Source organism: Anser brachyrhynchus (genome assembly GCF_964034855.1).
Source record: "Anser brachyrhynchus genome assembly, contig: SCAFFOLD_126, whole genome shotgun sequence".
In the NCBI taxonomy this organism is placed as follows: domain Eukaryota; kingdom Metazoa; phylum Chordata; class Aves; order Anseriformes; family Anatidae; genus Anser; species Anser brachyrhynchus.
This window is the reverse complement of record NW_027663679.1, coordinates 231,018-249,670: the sequence shown is the minus strand read 5'-3', so window position 1 is coordinate 249,670 and position 18,653 is coordinate 231,018. Positions and strand designations below refer to the sequence as shown.

General features: G+C 36.4%; 1 protein-coding gene across 1 annotated transcript in view; it reads left to right on the top strand.

Annotated features, from left to right (window-relative positions):
- Window positions 1-18,653, top strand: part of LOC308187047 (adhesion G-protein coupled receptor V1-like) — a gene marked incomplete at its 3' end in the record, with an annotated part of 144,508 nt that overhangs the window by 115,173 nt on the left and 10,682 nt on the right. The window contains exons 75-91 of the mRNA XM_080609204.1: window positions 362-469; window positions 956-1,208; window positions 1,837-1,959; window positions 2,165-2,387; window positions 3,404-3,608; window positions 4,581-4,727; window positions 7,483-7,738; window positions 9,500-9,702; window positions 10,467-10,640; window positions 11,115-11,297; window positions 11,986-12,165; window positions 12,804-12,968; window positions 14,261-14,378; window positions 14,961-15,084; window positions 16,589-16,727; window positions 16,866-17,051; window positions 17,395-17,627. Of these exons, the coding sequence (XP_080465330.1) occupies window positions 362-469; window positions 956-1,208; window positions 1,837-1,959; window positions 2,165-2,387; window positions 3,404-3,608; window positions 4,581-4,727; window positions 7,483-7,738; window positions 9,500-9,702; window positions 10,467-10,640; window positions 11,115-11,297; window positions 11,986-12,165; window positions 12,804-12,968; window positions 14,261-14,378; window positions 14,961-15,084; window positions 16,589-16,727; window positions 16,866-17,051; window positions 17,395-17,627 (3,020 nt within the window). The remainder of the gene's footprint in view (window positions 1-361; window positions 470-955; window positions 1,209-1,836; window positions 1,960-2,164; window positions 2,388-3,403; window positions 3,609-4,580; window positions 4,728-7,482; window positions 7,739-9,499; window positions 9,703-10,466; window positions 10,641-11,114; window positions 11,298-11,985; window positions 12,166-12,803; window positions 12,969-14,260; window positions 14,379-14,960; window positions 15,085-16,588; window positions 16,728-16,865; window positions 17,052-17,394; window positions 17,628-18,653) is intronic.

Sequence of the window (18,653 nt, the reverse complement as noted above, 5' to 3'; positions counted from 1 at the left end):
CAGCCGACTATCCACCAATACTCCCAGGTCCTTCTCTGCCAGGCAGCTTTCCAACCACTCATCTCCCAGCCTGTAGCTCTGCTTGGAAGTGGGGGAAGAAATTCTCAAGCAATCAAGTCATAGAACATTTTCTGGAAAATGTATGATAAGTTATGTTAATTCTGTAAATTAGTTGCTTATATATATATATATATATAAAATATAAAGTTTTAAAAGCTATTTTATGTATAGTTTTATACATAATTTTGGAATTCTTAACATTCTACGCATACTTTTTCTCACTATATACAATGTAATATAAAATGTATTTGTTTATATACATATGTAGATAAACATAGTCACCCTCATATTTCCCTCGCAGATACAGACTCTTTCTGTTCTGGATACCAGACGTGTGAAACATTTTGCAGTGGAGGAAGAAGACTATTTGATTATTGTGAGTCACACAAACAGTTCCAGTTCCATCCAGGTTTGAATATTCTTCAGTCTTCTCTGGCTTTAATGTGGGTAGTTTGCTTATTTCTGAAAGGATAATGAAAGGAAGTAAATCTATAAGCATGTATTTCTGACATATTATTTTTGTTTCTATTGGAAATTTATAACAGTTAAAATTCCAGACTTGTTTGGATGTATAAATACTCTCTACCTGAGTGTATAATTTACATCTGGTTTGTTTTTATTGCTACTGTTATTTCAGTTTTGAAATGTAGCATGTAAACAAAGAAGTAGCTTCTGAACATAAACCTGTTCCTCTGAAGAGCAGGCACACCTTCTTGCAGTAGGGTTAATTACCAATTACTTACCAGTGGGCTTCTACTTTAAAGTACAGTCCACATAAGAATACAGGAATTCAGTTCACCATAAATCTTCCCATTTTTTTTGGCATGTCATTTAGTTTTAGTTCTCTCGGTGCTAATTATGAATATATAAAGAAAAGATTTTTGTATTTCCACAGGTTTTCCAGTGGAATAAAGACATATTTGTGCTGCATCATCAGCTTCCACTTTATGGAGTTGTGGACATAGCCCTGTTTCCTAGAGGAGGCTTTACGTACCTGTTAGTTTCTTTGTCAAATACCAGCCAAAACATTCTCTTGTATCAGTGGTTGAACAACGAGTTTAGGAAGCTTCATCAAGTACCAGCAAAGGAAATAAAACATATGGAGTCCTGGATTTCTGGATCTGATGTCTTTGTAATTATTGCAAAAGGTATTTAGCAGAAAACAAAGAATGAGTTTGCTGAGTATACAATGGCTTGTTTGATAGCAAAGGCCTTTGTGGTAAAGGAGTTTAGAAAGCTATTGGAATCACTGGGGGGGTGACAGTACTCAGTAAGCATCTAACCCTAGTAGGTATTTTATGAAAGTAATCTCTACTTTTTCTCTCAGAAAATAAAAGCCTTGTGCTTGTTCTCAAATACTTACAAAACAAATGAAATGCTTTCCCAGTAACAATGGGAAATAATAACTCTATTTAATCTACCTGCTTATCACACTCTTTCTAAGCTTTTCTGAGCTTTGTGCCACACACAGATCACTAGTCAGCAAAGTACACATGTATTTTATTACAAGGTTGACATTTTATATGTCATTTTGTCTCTATGGCTACTAAAAAGTTTTTGTTGCAGTCCACAGGTTTCTTTGCAATTAGATGTTGTCTAATGTCAGTCTTAATGTTCTTGCATCGAAGTTATGCACCAAATAATAAGGAAAATAATACAATCAGTGTCACTTCATAATTAAAGCTGCCAGACTCTGGCTTTTGAATGGCCACCAGTGTGTGATTTAACTAAAAGGCAGCAAAATAATGTGAGTTTTGTCATTTTGTTCCTTGGTAGACTCTGGAAATTCTTCTGAAATTTTTGTCTGGGAGACAGGGCAGTCTACTTTTAGACACTTCCAATCTCTTCCAGTCCATGATGTAAGAAATATCCATGTCTTCATGCCTCCTTCAGGTTTAGGTAAGACTTAAATGAAAATTTTTTTTCAAATCCTAGTATATAATGCTGGAATTTCAGAAATGCATGTCTTTATTTTTTCATATGTATTTATCAGACCTTAAAAGTCAGTGTAATCAGTGTTCTGCAAAGAGCACTTCTGGCATTAAGACAGTAACTTTTAAATATATGACTAAAAAAATATTCTCTTCCTCTTTGCTCCATGTAGTCCATGTCCTCCTAGCTGGTAAGGATATAACAACACTGTATGCTTGGAACTCTGAAGCGAACCAGTTCTCTATAATGCTGGAAGCCCCATATGCAGATCATATCACTTCAGTTACTGCAAGGTCTCTGAACATCAGCAAGAGCTTGATTGCTTTGTCCGTTAACTCCAGCTCACAGATCTATGAACTGACCACTATTTCCAACCAGTCAGATTTTATACCTAGGTAGGCTTTTTTGTTTATATAACTTGTCTGAGTCACCTTGCGTTTCTTTTTCTGTGATACTCACTTGTGATAGCGGAGACTGTTATGTTTCTTTGTATGGTGGCCTATTTCATTAGTGCTTGTTGTGGTTTAACCTGGCCGGCAGCTAAACACCACACAGCCGTTCGCTCACCCTCCCCCCTCCCTCTCTGGGATGGGGGAGAGAAACGGGAAAGTGAAGCCGGTGAGTTGAGATAAAGACAGTTTATTAAGACAGGAAAATAATAATAACAATAATAATAATAATAGTGATAACAGTATTACTAATAATAATGTATACGAAACAAGTGATGCACAATGCAGTTGCTCACCACCCGCTGACCGATGCCCAGCCTATCCCTGAGCAGCCGGCCCCCCACCCCGGCCAGCCACCCCTATATATTGTTTAGCATGACGCCAGATGGTATGGAATACCCCTTTGGCCAGTTTGGGTCAGCTGTCCTGGGTCTGTCCCCTCCCAGCTCCTCCTGCACCCCCAGCCTGCTCGCTGGCAGGACAGAGCGAGAAGCCGAAAAGTCCTTGGCTTGGTGTAAGCACTGCTCTGCAACAATTAAAACATCAGCATGTTATCAGCGCTCTTCTCATCCTAATCCAAAACATAGCACCCTACCAGCTATTAGGAGGAAAATTAACTCTGTCCTAGCTGAAACCAGGACAGTGCTAAAGAGATTTTGTTCACAGTTTAAGATAAGCTGCAGTGGAACAGCCTACAATCGATTTTTAAAATATGAGGTAAGAGAGGACTTGCAGTCATGACTTCATTTTTAACAATCTTGTATTTAGGATAAATGAAATTGCTTTCATAATTAATTCCAGTTAATTTATGATCTATCATTATTTTGGTAAAGAAAATATTCTTATAACCCAAATTACTGCATGAGTAAAATAAGCAATAATTGCACCAGAAAAAATGCTCAAAGATCATCAAAGAGCTATCCTAAATTTATAATTATTTGATATTTGTGTTTTTATGCTAGTTCAGGTGAATTGATATTTGAGCCTGGGGACATGGAATTTGTGATAGCTGTCAATATCCTTGATGATACTATCCCAGAGGAGGAAGAATGTTTCACAGTGTGGCTGAAAAACCCTAAGGGAGGTGCAGAGATTGGTGCTCATGGTTTTGTTAACATTATTATTCCTTCCAATGACAATGCCTATGGAGTCATTGCATTTGCTCAGGTAAAAATTATAAGGTAAATCATTAATATATGTTTATATAATTTCTGAATAATGGGAAACAAACAATAAAATGGAGAATGTGATAGGATTGTTTTTCTAAAGTCTTCTAGTAACGTGTCAGAAACTTTTTAATATCTATTTAGCATTGCTATGTGATTATAAAGAACACAGAATGATAAAAAATAAGTTCCACAGTCTGTCCCTATTATAAGATTTTTATAATCCCCTTATATTTAGAATAACATGTTAGTTTACTGACTTGGTTTTGCAACAAACTAAAAATTCAGTTTTCTGATGTCATATTTTGTAGCATAGTATAGATGCTACTAGTTTGTTAATCAAGGGAAGTCAGTAAACAAACCAGAAGATCTTTTTCCTCCAAAAAATATGCTAATTGGGTTATGTCATGAGGTGAGCCAATCTGCCAGAACAAACTGATTTATTTTGAGAAAATGACAGACTGAAGCTTGCATCTGAAGTGGTTAATTCTTAAATCAGCAAACACTGTAGAAGACATCCAGAGAGTGATACGGTAAATGCATACTGAAGGTATGAAACAGAAGAGTCATCACTGAAATGAAACTTGCATCTGGACTAGTGTAAGGTGGATGAATAACAGAAAAATAACAGCAGTAAATATACATCTCTTTTGAAGTTCCAGTTATTTGTTGCCTGCTTCATACAGTTTGGACTTAAAATACTATACTCAAAAAATAGATTAGGACTTGTATTTTTTTTTCTTTAGGTTAAAGAGGCTTGACATTTTAAGTTCTAACATACATGAAAGCTGGGAGTATTGAGTACCTCATTAGGTCATCTTCATTTAATCAATGAACATGTACTTGGCTACTTAACGGTAGACCAGTTCATTGATGCCTGATATTGCCGGCATACTTTGGATACCAAGATCCATAAATAAACTTTTATTTAAAAGAAAATAATCTTACGGTTCTGCTACTTTATGTTTTCCAGAATTCTTTATTTAAGCAAGTTGAAGAAATGGAACAGGACAGCTTAATCACTTTAAATGTTGAACGCTTAATAGGAACATATGGAAGAGTTACAGTAGAGTGGATAGCCAATGGGAGCACAAGTGATGTATTCCCAGCTTCTGGAATGGTATGTAATAACATCACTGGTACTAGAGGATCACTGACTATATTGCCTCTGACGATAGGTGCAGATCCTAAACAACGATAGCACACATTAGATTGTCCTGGTCTGTTAATTTATGCTTCCCAGTCCTTGTCTGTGATGTTGACAGTTCTTGCTTTTGGCTGGCACATAATACCACAGTATCACTCCTGCTCTTCTAGAACCAGATACTGCAATTCTGTCTGGGCAGTAGAAATGTGTATCTGTAGTATCCTGTTCCTATCTTCCATTCTTCCTGCTGTGAGATCCAGCTACAGTGTAAAATCATTTGCATAGATGTGAATCGAGGAATTATTTGATTTTCTTCCTGATGATAACAATACACTCGAGAGTTTCAGTGACCTAGGGGAATATCACAAGTCCCAGTTTTGCTTATTTCTGAGACAGTTTAGATTTCTAACTGTATTAAAATCCAGTGTTTTCGATTAGCTTAAGCTCCTGATAACGCTTTGTGGTCGACAGATGCCGCGTTCTTTAAGTCAAGTGACTCCACCTAGTGGCCTTCTGTAAAGACACAAAGCCCTGTGAGCCCTGAGGTTATAGAGGAGTAGCACAAGCCACAGCTGTGGGAAGAAAGGGCTAAAAGATTGTAGAAATAAACTTTGCATCTGGAAATATTGAATTGTGGCATCTGAAGTACAGTAAAAAGATTTAGAGAAAAATCAACACAGGGGAAGACAAGAATGCAAAATAATAATAGTAATAATAATTTAAATAGTGCTTGAACATTCTAGATTAAATTGAAGCTAAAGAGGATGCTGCATGATTTTCCTCTAGACCTTTGCAGGTAGGAAGAGACAGAACTGAAAGTACAGGCGTAATGTCATTGAATGGAAAGTTCAGGAGTAGCATAAGTGTTTGTAAATACATCTTTGTTTTTGAGAGAGACCTAACCAAGTGACTGGCCCTTTGAATTGAAAAATAAAAAGAATATAAGATGGACAAAACATTCATCAGTCATTTTATATGAGGGGAAAAAAAAGTTTAACAGCACTGCTGACTAAGCATTTTTAAAATTAGCAGTGATGTTGATACATATTATGCATTCATCATACTTTTGATATATTTATATGTTGTGGGTTGACCTTGGCTAGCTGCCAGACCTCCACTTCGTTGCTCTCTTACTCCTGCCTTCTCAGCAGGACAGACGTAGAAAAAAGATGGAAAAGTTTGTGGGTTGAGATAACAGTAGCTTAATAAGTAAAGTTCCTGTCACATCTCTTCTCCCAGCTCCTGCAGCACAGCAGTTTGGTTTTTTTTTCCCCTTTCTTCAATCTGCTCTCCCAGAGCCCAACCAGCATCGCTCACGGCCCAGCTCTGGCCATCAGTGGGTCCCTTTTGGAGCAGCTGGAGCTGGCTCCTCTGACATGGGGCAGCTGCTGGGCTCTGCTCACAGAGGCCACCCCTGCAGCCCCCTGCTACCAAAACCTGGGCATATAAACCCAATACACCCAACCTCCTGTCCTCCCCCAGCCTGTGGGGCTTTGGGGTGATTAGCTGGAGAGACAGACTTCTTCTGGCCACAAACGCAAAGCCCAGCACTTGTATGGGCTGCTGCGAGGAAAGTTGACTCCATCCCAGACAGATGCAGCACGTTGTAGAGAAATAATGCTGAATTGTCAGCAGTTTAATGATTCTTCCTATTTTTGTAATGTTTGAGAAAGTGTTAAACTTAATTATGCAAGAAACCTCAGTGAATATAAGTATTGTTGAATAATTTGAAAGGCATATAATGAAAGACAAGTTAAATATGAGACAGCAATGTGTGATTGCAGCAAAGAAAGCATACTGGTCTGCTTTGAGCAGAGCATGGCCAGCAGATCAAAGGAGGTAATCCCGCCCCGTCTGTTCAGCACTGGTAAGACCCATCTGTGGTGCTGTGTACTGCCCTGGGTTCTCCAGTACAAGGAAAGCATGGACGTATTGGAGAGAGTCCAAGGAACGGTCCTCAATGTGATTAAGGGATTCGAGTATCTGACATATGGGGAGAGGCCCAGGGAGCATCTTATCACAGTATATCCCACCTGGGAGGGGAGTAAAGAAGATGGAGAGATACATCTCAGTTGTGTCCTGTGCCTGCGATGGGCATGATACAGGAGATGCCATTTAAACATAAGAACTGTGGTGTGAGGAGTTGGATTTGATAATCCTCATGAGTCCTTTCCAAGTCTCCATCTTTGGAGATACTCAAAGGCAGTCTAGACATGGCCCTGAGCAACCTGCTCTAGGTGAACCTGTTCTCAGCAGGGAAGGTTGGACTAGTTGATCTCCAGATGTCCTTTCCAACCTCAACCATTTTACAGTTCTGTAATAATGAGGATATATAATTATTTTCAAATGACTGAGCTGTTTTTCCTAAACTTGGAGTGCAGCTGTAAGAAAGATGTCTAGAGTTGAATACCTGTTTGTAGTGAAGATAGTTGTAGTTAGCTTGATTACACCAAACTTATGGTCAGATGGGTGCTTGGTCTCTTTGATTGTTACGATTCTGATTGAGAATTCATTTTTTGCTTTCTGATCTTTGTTTCAAACTATTTAACCACGGAGCTTTTGTCTCAAAGTGACTCTTTATGTTGCTTGTCTCTTCTGGATCTCGTATTTCTTTTTGTATGCTTTCTTAATATTTTGTTTTTGTTGATAGAATTATACAGAATAAACTGGTTGGTATGACAGCACTGAGAAGTTTGTCTTTTTTTTTTTTCTCCCTCTACAACCTCAGATTACATTTTCAGAAGGTCAGGCCCTGTCCACGATCACCTTGACAATTCTCGCAGACAGTGTTGCAGAGCTTTCAGAAACTGTGGATATCACCCTCAGTCACGTTACCACTGTGGGCGTTCAGGATGCCACAAAAGGAGCTATCATTGATCCCAAAAGGGCAAGAGCAGTACTTACCATTTTACCTAGCGATTCTCCATATGGTGTGATTGGCTGGCATACAGACTCTCTTTTTGTTAAAGTCACAGAGCCAGAAGGTAATTCTGTTACTTGATTTTAAGGAAAAAATGTGTGATTTTTAAGGTTTCTGTCACTGAAGTTACAGCATTGGTTTATGTGATTGTCTTGAAGAGTAGCATTTTTCTATACATTTTTGTAGTAGAAATACCTTAAAAATACACAACTCTGTCATTTCATTATGTATTTCTATGTCAAATTCCCATATGAACATTATCTAGCCATTTTGTAGGGGCTAACTTATTAAAATCTTGTCATCTTGTGTTGTATTTCACTAGCTCATAAAATCCTTCCACTTAGCCAAGTTTGCTCATTTGATTAGGTTAATAATCTGTTTAAAATAATATACATAAAAACACTTTGCTCGTGAGTTGGGTAAAAAATTGGAAACATTTCGTTCTGTGGGACAGGGGAAAAAGGGAAGCAGAACAAGAGTGAATTATATTTCAAGAAAACTGAATTGGACTTTTTCTGCTTGCCAGCTCCTCATTTGATTGGGTGATGTCAGCTTTTCTTCCAGGCACCAAGTGAAATTTTAAAGAATCTGCCAGGAAGTTTGCCAGGAGGAGAATTGCAGTGGTGCTCCAGCTTCTGCCCTCCCTGCTGGGCCAGGGGTGCAGGCAGCTGATTGCTCTGGCATTCTCTCCAGCCTGGTGGTTTTCCAGCAGCTGGCTGGGAGAAGAGGGAAGATAAGCTATTAATACTTCAAAAGCCCAATTGAAATGTGCTGGCAATTTAATATCCTGTCCATAGAAAAAAAAAAATCTATGGAAAGTACATTTTCCATCAGAATAAAAGGACAGCTAAAACCTCCTTGCCAATTCTATTTTACAGCCAATTAGTGATGCTTTATTTTATTTATTCATTTATTTATTTATTTTTCCACCTGAAGGTATTGTGAAGGGATATTCTTGGTTCCTTGGGGTTATCCACCCCTGTCCCCCCACCCCTGATAAATTTTTATCCTTTAAGTTAGGATTTAAGGCATGTTCTTAGGTTTTATTTTTTGCATAGCTTCTTTTCTCATCTTTAAATGTTGTAGGTTTAATTACATACAGAAAAGGTGCTAACTCTGAAGTAGTATCTAAATAATACAAGTGATTACTTTGACGAAACTGATTTGAAGAACAAAGTCTGATGATTTTTATCTCTTACAATTTTCCCAGTCATAAACCCAGCACTTTCAGCTAAACGTGGTGTTGGTCATTCATTTAAAAATAAATAAATAAAATAAATCTTCTTTCCTAAAGCGTAAAAAGGTCCCAAAGGGACCTGAGCCTTAGTGATATAAGTGCATCTCATTTTATTCCAGCATTAGAAGGAAGCACAACAGCTTTCTTTAAAATTTATAGCTAGCTGTATGATTAGCTACAGTGCTTTTTTTTTTTTTTTTTTTGATAGAATTAATAGTGATCTCCTAGGCATGTAAAGTCCAGAGAAAATAATGAGATGGGAGTTTTGAAGGAAAATTGAATATAAATAGTAATGTTGAAATAAAAGTTTGTGTAGTAAGCATTTCAAACTGTAAATACTTAGTATATTATTATTCCTCTAGATTCTGTCTTAAAATACTTTCCCAACTTACATACTGTGTCTTTACTCACACCACTTGTATGTGTTCATTTGCCTGGGTCATTGAGTTATCCAAGTATGGTTGTATTGCTAATCAGAGCTGAAGTGGATTCTAGTAATCAGATCCAGTACAATTAGGCAAGCTGGAAATCAAACAGGGCAAGGGTTAAAACAATCATATCTTGATTTTTCCCCCTTCCTTTTAATAGGAGAAGTGAATACTGTTACTTTACAAATTGTTCGTGAGCAAGGATTTGTTGGAGAGATTGCAGTTCAGCTGAGCGCCAGCCCTAACGTTGAGCTTCCCCTCTCCAACCAAGCAACAGAGAATGAGGATTATATAATAGAAAAGAAGAAAATCATTATGGCAGAGAATGCAACAATAACTTCTGTCATGATCACTATTTTGCCTGTGAGTAGTCTAACAACAACTTTAGCCTATGATGTATTTTAAAAAAGATATTATTACTATTTAAAAAGAACGATTTAATATTCTAGGGAAGGATAAGGAAGGATTCTTGCATCATCAGATAGTTGCAAATTAGTAAGAATTGTAGTCATTTGTTTCAAAAGAATTTGTGTACTTGCTACTGGGGAGGAACCAAGTAGTTTGCTTTGCTGTAATCTCCAAACGAATATATATTAATGAAAGAGGAGACAACTGTAAATATCTTAGGTACCTGCTGGTTTTGCAACTTGTTGCAGTTTTTTTGGAGGATATATTTTACTTTAAATGCTTCTTAATATATTTGTTCTGAAGTTTGAGATGTATTAATTTTTCACTAAAAATATGTAAATTTTTAAAATAAATTAAGAATGGAGGTATTACTTTTCAAGTTCTGTCTTAGTCTCTGAAATCTGGCCAGCTTTCTTACAGATAGGAGAAAGAAGTAGCAGCCAGCAGTATTTCCTACCATTTTAACAGATACGGAATCTGACTACCAGCTTCAGTTTCTAAAATTCAGCAAAGACTGAATTATATCCTCTATCTTTCACATGATATGTAGCAAACAAGTGGTTATATAATCCCAAGTACTGGGAGTTTCCGAAGAGTAAGCAACCTACAAGTGATCATCTTTCTGCATGTATTATAACTTTATAAACCTTATAACTTTATATCTTTATTGTAGTGCTTTATAGAAAAAAAAGTGACATTTAAAAATATTTTTTTTGCAGGACAATGTTCCAGAGTTACAGGAAGGATTTATAATCAATATTACTGATGTGCAGCTGGTCGATTCTCACACTGGAGGTCAGCCAAGTGTGAAGAGGCTTGGGTTAGAAATAGCTGAAATAACAATTGAAGAAAATGATGATGCGAGAGGAATATTTAGTTTCAATGTTACAAAGGTAAGGAAATCTGAATGAACAATATTTGAAGTTGCATTCCAGTAGGAGAGTCCTTAATTTCAGACTACTTTCTGTAATGTTCTAATAGGCTTTATGACACTAAATTGTTCTGGATAAATCACAGAATCACAGAATGTTAGGGATTGGAAGGGACCTTGAAAGGGGTCCAATACCCCTGACGGAGCAGGAAGAAATAAACCAGATACTAGACAAAGAGTCCATGCTTGAAAGTTTCTTCACAGTTAATGTATGAAATTCATAAGGGAGGTGGAAGTGCTAAAATCAAAGTCATATAATATTCTGAAGGGAACTTCAGAAGGTCATCTAACCCATACTTTTACTATGCCGGGTCAATGCTAAAATCAGACCAATTTACAGGCAATTATATATTTCTTCGTTTATTCTTACCTGCAAGTAAATAAATAAAACATAATAAAAGCTGTGACACTCAGCAGTTTCTTGGTGATTTTACAGGATATAACTGGAACTGTTGCTGGTTATGAGGTACCGCCACCACAGAATATACTGAAACTTCCAGTTGTTCGACAGGCTGGGAAGTTTGGGACATCAACTCTGTATTGGGAAGCCATTCATTCAACTGCTAGCATTGAAGACTTCACACCATCATCTGGAAACCTTACATTTGCAGATGGGCAGGTATGCACTTGCTAAAAATTGAATTGTCTCTGGGTTAGGAAGTTAAGATTTTCTCACATTTTCCTCCAGTAGAATTTGCATCCATTCATTGAAAACATCATATGGCCTTAGGGTTATAAATAATTCTTCTGACTTACTATAGTGCTTTGACATGGGTAAACAGAATGTTCATAAGTATTGACCAGGTAGGGATGTATGTCTTTTGGTACCTTCACAAGAAATGGCATAATTTCTAATAATAAAGCCTGTTACGCTAAAAATCTGTAACGTCTTCCCTTTCAGAATAAGCCTATATGTTTCTTTAGTTGTATTCTACACACAGTTTTAAATTTCATGCTTCCCCTGGGAATACTTACTGTATGTAAAAGATTTTGATGTCAAGTGAAAAGCAATAGAAGGATATACATTTTGAGAAGAATTGTGGCTAAAGTACAGTATTGTCTGCCTGCATGTTCTACTGATTATCAAGCCAGAACAGTCCTCTGGTTTTAACATACAAGCCTTAGATTGGTTTACAATCTTGACATTTTGTTATCTTATTATAAATATACAAGCACAGTAAGCACAACTGACCAATGTATTTTTATCTATTATTAGATAAAATTTATTTTGCATTTCACATTTTTTCAAAAAATTCACAGAATTTTATAAATGAAATCTAGTTTTTTGTTTGTTTGTTTTTCCCCAGGCTGCAGGAGAAATAGAAATTACAATAATAGATGACAGTGAAGTTGAGTTCCTTGAAATATTCAAGATTGCCCTAGTAAGGGTAACTGGTGGTGCAAGACTTGGGGATGATATCCTGGTAACTGTTGCTATTCCACCCAATGACTCCCCTGTTGGAGTATTTGGATTTGAAGAAAAGAATGTGAGTTTGATTTGGATTGTACTCTTTTCTGAAAAAGCAAGATAGTGGGTTTGTGTCATTAACACATAACTGATCTTGGCAAGTTTTCATTGAAGTGTAAGATGATTCTTTCAGGGAAGGCATATTAGTACTTGTCTTCATCTGGCTGTGTAGGGTGATAACAACAATGAAAGCACAGCAGCATAGACTTAGACTTCTGCATGAGTAAATTTTAATTCAATGTGCTAATAATCTACGATGTTCCACATAGGATTTTTCATGTTCTGTTGATTGTTAAAATGGATTTGTAATAACTTGTATTATTGAAATGAAAGTTTGGAAAAAAAATTAGAAAACGTTTGCCATCTTACTGCTTGACAGTGAATGATTCTACTCTCCATTCTGCTGGTGCTGCACCTGATTGTGACTCATTGTAATCGTTTTGAATCATAGGGCATACAAAAATAACTTGAGTGACTCATCTTTGCTAGCAGAATTCAACACATTCCTTATATCTATTATCTTCCTGTTGATATTTACTCTTGTCCTTAGTTTGTGTTGTCACTTATATATATATATAGATATATACATTTTTTTTTTTCAAATCAGTATTGATGACTTTATTTAACCTTTCCTACCTCCTCTTCTTTATTCATCAGGTGACAGTGAGGGAACCTCAGACACCTGATGACTCTGCTGCAATTACTTTGCTCACTGTAAGTCGGAGTCAAGGAGGACGGGGAGCAGTTAAAGTGATATGGATTCTTGAGGAAGCAGCAAGACATGATCTGACCCCTCTGAATGGTACCCTTCACTTTAATGAGGTATTTCTGATATTGTAATAAAAGATCTACTATTCTTAGATTTACAGATATTTTCTTCTTCTTGGATGTGTTTGCAAGGTTGTTTTGTGTTTGTAAAAGTAGGAATTACCAAGTATGATAACAGCAGCAAAGGGCCAGTTTGAACTGGTGGGGTTAGCAATATCTGGCATCTTTTCAGACTGAAAAGGAAAGCTGTCATCCTCGTTTTAAAGCAGTAATGTAATCATCAGGAAGACAGGCTCTTCAAATATGAATTGTTTTTACTATTAAGAAAGAGGAACAAAAATGTTCTGAATGAGAAGAATGATTACAGGAACAGTTATTCCATTGCATTATCGTACTATCAAAAAGGAAAGTTGAAGGGGTAAGAAGGATAAATGAGTGTTCAACGCTTGCAGATTTAAAAAATAAATAATGTCACCATAGTCACTTAAGTGACTTTCAAATTGGACAGTGTTAGTTGACTCTGAGTTTCATGGCAGGAGGAGTTTCATTTAGCTCTAAAGCAGGAGCAACACTGTTGGATATTGTTGTCATCTTAATATTTGTATTTTACAGGCTACCAAAAGTATTTAATGAAGAAATGTCTTTTAAAATAACGCATAATTTATTCTGCATATACAAGGCTACTCTGCATTAAATAGATAGGTATACTTGATATTTCTTTTACTTTTAACCAGCTGGAATATAACTTTCTTTGTAAGACACTGGTATCTGGCAAAATTTTACTTGCCCATCTGTACTGATAGACCTAGAAGTAGTTTTTATTCCTGAAGTTCTTACATGTGCATACTTACAAGAATACAAACATGTACATTTGGTCTACTAAAGTTATATGTGTCTACTTTTTCCATCTATTCTTCTAAACATTTGCCACCTGTCAAAAATTTGGATTGGAAAGGAATTAGTTGTGATCTGTTACATATAATCTTAATAACATTGCTAGAGTTTATGCATTATATTGAATATGTACTTTCTGTTGGAAAAGATTATGTTTAGAAAGTTTCCTCTAAGACGAAAACTTCCATGTGAATATAATTTAAAAATAATTAAATTGCTATTTAGTTTCTGGGGTGTAACATAATGTTTGAGAGGCAATTTTTACTATGTATTAATCTGCGAGAAAATGTAATATCTGAATCAGAGATTTCTTATTTAAAAAAGTCAGATTACAGAATATATCAAACATATGCATACTTAACGCAATTCGTAAAGAAAAACTTTTTTATTTTATTTTTTTCATAATAGTGAATTTTGTTTAGTTTCAACTTAAATATCTTTATGTGATCCACACTGAATCCCAGAAGTTGATTGTTATACGTGCACTAGAAGATGGCATCCTGGAAGGAAATGAAACATTTACCATTCAGCTAGTCTCTGCTGGTGATGCAGAAATATCCCCTGTAAATGGTAAAGAATTAATTAATTACGTTGTATTTTGAGACACTTTGTACAACAATTCTAGTAAGTCTGCTTGTATTATTTTAGTCTGCAGTACCTAAATATGTTGTGTGCAGTAGATAGCAGTTTTGAAATGTCAGTCTTTTTCTCGTAAGTTGTTTACTTGTCTGAAGAAATCAATGAGAATTTTAGGTCGTAATTTTTCACTCTAAATTAATTGTTGGTACAGACTTTTGTGTTCAAGTGTAAAAAAAACAACAACAACAATAAACAAACCACAGAAGAGTTAACATTGTGCAAAAAGAACCTTTTAACAAGAGGAAGCAACAATCAAAATCAGCTTCAGACCTGTAAGAAACTCGGATTAGTTTCATTTGTAAGGGACCATCAAGGGTGGTCATCTAGTGGAAAACCCTGCTAAGGGAACAGGAGACTTTTCAATTAGGTCAAGTTGCTGTGGGCCTTATCCTATCAAATTTTGCAGATGTCCAAGGATTCCACAGAGTCTCCTTAAAATTCACAACATTTTCAAGTTAGCTCTCTGTTGTAATTTTTTTTTTATTTACTGTAGAAGCTATGTTCTTTTCACAGGTCAGGCAACCATCATTATTATGGGTGATGAAGGAGCTTCTGGGGTTGTTGGGATAGCCCATTCATCCAAGCACGTTCTGATTGGAGAACCTTCTGCAAATTACAGTGGAACTGCTCTTATTAGGTGGGTACATCACTTATTTTTCCAAAGAAAGGACAACAGTTCAGTTTGAGAAGCTGTGAGACTCCACATTTGGCAAGCATTTCTTGAGAGCTGCATTTCATTATCACTTCTAAAATGAGAACTATTTTTAAAGTTAGATGTGTGTTTTTAAAGGAGGGCAGAATATGCTGTGTATGTGTCAAGTCCGTTCACTGTGATTGGGGAGCCCCAAATATTATTCTTAGTCTTCAAATTATTTACAAATTTAATTCATTAAATGAAAAAGAAAAAAATATTTCTAATTGAAAGAAAGGAATCAATGACATTTAAAGATTAATTGTGCTTTTCAGGGCTGGTTCCTGTACCATTTTTTGGTGTTTTGCTGTGATGGTTAGCAAAACCAAAGTGGTAACTTGTGTTTTAGTTGAAACAAGGTACAATTATTTTGCTACAGTCAGTCAGCCGAAAACAGGAGAAAGAAATGAAGATGTTACCATATCTTCGGAGACTTTATTGCAGCCTTTCAGTGCTTAAAGAGGCTTGTAAGAAAGATGGAGAAAGACTTTTTAGTAGGGTCTGTGGTGATAGGACAAAGGGTAATGGTTTTGAACTGAAAGAGAGCAGTTTAAAATTATGTATTAGGAAGAAATTCTTTACTATAAGGGTGATGAGGCACCTGAAAAGTTGTCCAGAGCAGCTGTGGCTGCCCCATCCCTGGCAGTGCGCAAGGCCAGGCTGGATGGGACTGGGGGCAGCCTGGGCTGGTGGGAGGTGTCCCTGCCCATGGCAAGGAGGTGGAACTACATGATTGTTAAAGGTCCCTCCCAACCCAAACCATTGAATGTTTCTGTGGTTCTACTGAAAAAGGAATATGAAACTTTCCCCCGGTAGAACCTCAAATATGAGCAAAACACTAGCTTCTCATGCTGCCCTGAGACACATGAAAGATAAAGGGATGCTTTGTGCAGCAGTAGTTGTGCCATATAGATCATATTAGGTATAGACGATTTTTTGCCATGACTTAGTTAACTGATGTCATGAACAGGATTAGGCTTTAGGTTTTTAGAGAACCAGCACATAGCAGTCTCACTGTAGTATTCTAGTGTTGTAGTGGGTATTCTACCCCTTAGAAACAAATTGCCTGGGGGCATTACCTTTCAGTCCTGTTTTGCTTCTGCTACGCACAAGTGTTTCTCAAAATGCACAATGGAACAAATAACATTCAGTTTTCAGTCCCCATCTTTGGGCTCTAAGTGTGAGGAAACTGTCGTGCTCTCTGTAAATACACAGCTTAAGATGCCTCCCAACATAGGGAAATAAAACAGAACTGCAGAAATGTTTTCTCTCTGAAGAGAGAATTGTAATGTGAGCTATCTTAATAGTGAGCTGTCACATTAGAACTCATCTTCACAGTGCTAATAGCATTTCTGTTATGCACAACAATGTGATACACTGTCTGTGTCTGGATTGAATATTAACTATTAAAGGTAGAAAATAAAATCTGTGTTTGTGTTCTTACCTGCAGCCTGACACGTGGCCCGGGAATTTTTGGTGAGATCTTAATATATTGGAATATAACACCTCCTCATCATATGGAATTTGCTGAGATATCGGGGACCTTGACAATGCAAGACAGGCAGTCTGCAGCCGTTGTTCTCATACAGGTATGTGGGAGCTTTTACATGAGCAGCTATTTTGAGCACTTCCTTTAATTTAGATAGTAACTTGGTTAGAAACTAATTATAAATCTCACCCAGGAAATAGTTTAAATACTTCTAGCTTTCAATATTTTTTCTCTCTAGGCTGTAGATGACAACCATCCTGAGGAGAAGCATCACTACCAGTTTCAGCTAACCGGAATCAGTGATGGAGCACTCATAAATGAATCCAGCAGCAAAGCAAATATCACTATGGCTGCCAGTGATTTTCCTTATGGAGAATTTACATTTTCAAGGGAATTAATGCAAATAACAGAAGAAGAAAAATGGGTATTAGATTAAAGTTCCTTCATATGTAAAATACGCAAAGATATCAGTATTCTTGCTATTTTCTAAAGCTAAGCTTTAGAAGAAAAATAAATCAACAGTTTCCTGCGTTTGTCTTAGCACAGTCTCCTTGATGGTCATCTGAGGTTTTGGGAGAATGTTAATAACTCTGAGAAAGACTGCTGTCTACTATATTGCATATACTCTGTATTTATTGAAGATAGATATTGTTATCTATCAGAATCTATTGAAAATATGCCTTTAGAACAGTCTTCTAAAAGCAACTATAACAGAAGAGCAAAGCCTTTTTTTTTTTTTTTTTTAAATAGTGCCTTTTTCCCCTCAGGTTAACATCACTATTGTGCGTTCCAGGGCATGCTATGGCAGAGTGCATCTTTGGTTTCAGATAATAAATGGGACTGCAGAGGAGGGAATTGATTTCACTCCCATGGTAAGGGAGTTGTTGTTTGAACCAGATGAGGACAGTAAAATGATTGAGGTTGAAATTCATGATGATGACATTCCTGAAGGTCCTGAAGACTTTTCAGTGATGATTACCAAAGTGGAAGTCGAAGGAAGGTAAAGATAGAACTCCCCGTTGAACACAAGGTCAATGACAAACAGAAAAGCGTGCTATATGTGGGATCTCACCTAGCTGTCTAAAGTCACCACTGGTATCCAGCTGTTTTACTGTAAAATTTCATAAGACAGATCATGATAGAAATGATTATCTCAGTTTTCTCAACATTAGCATTAACATTTTGTTGATTGAGATTAACTAAAGGTAAAAGTCCATATGTTGCATCCATTCCATGAAAAGTATGCTTTGTATATTTTAAAAGGTACGGAAACAAGTTTTGACAAGATTATCATACACACTGTGATAAGTAAAATATGATTGTTTAATTGGGATATGCTTATAAAGTTACAAATACAATGTGTGGTTTAGAAATACCAGAAAGAATATTTTCTACCAAAAGAGAGAACACAAAAAATACAATGCTACATCTCAAGCAGATGTAACAATATGGGACTTTCAGGTCTGCATGGTAAATACATTTCTGTTTGGTTTCTTTTTACTTACTGTATGTAGTTCATCATCTCTTGCATCCTGTCAAAAATATAAGTGATCATTATTTAAAATAAAGCACCAGATATGGTGTTTCTTCCCAACCTGCAATACTTGTAGTAAATCAGAATAAGTGAGCATTAAGATAACTCTCACAAAGTTGCATGATAAAAAGACAGTACTGCCATATGTGGCTGAAATTACATTGTCATATTCCTCAGGAAGTTGATGCTTAAAATCATATATTTGTACCTGTAACTATGAAGTCTAATATTAGAGTAAGTATATTTGTCATTCATGGAATTCCCAGGTTTTGATACGACTTTCCTGTCATATCTGAAAACACTATTGGGCTACTGTAATTTCCTATTTTTGAATGACTGATGATTTGGAATTTCCACATTGCATATGAATTCCAGTAAATATGCAGTGTCTGGAGTTGCTGTATATCTCACTTCATATGCATGAATGAAAACTAAAGCCCCTATATTCATGATGCAGTAGACTCTTCTATGTGTGAATATGTTACCAGGAAT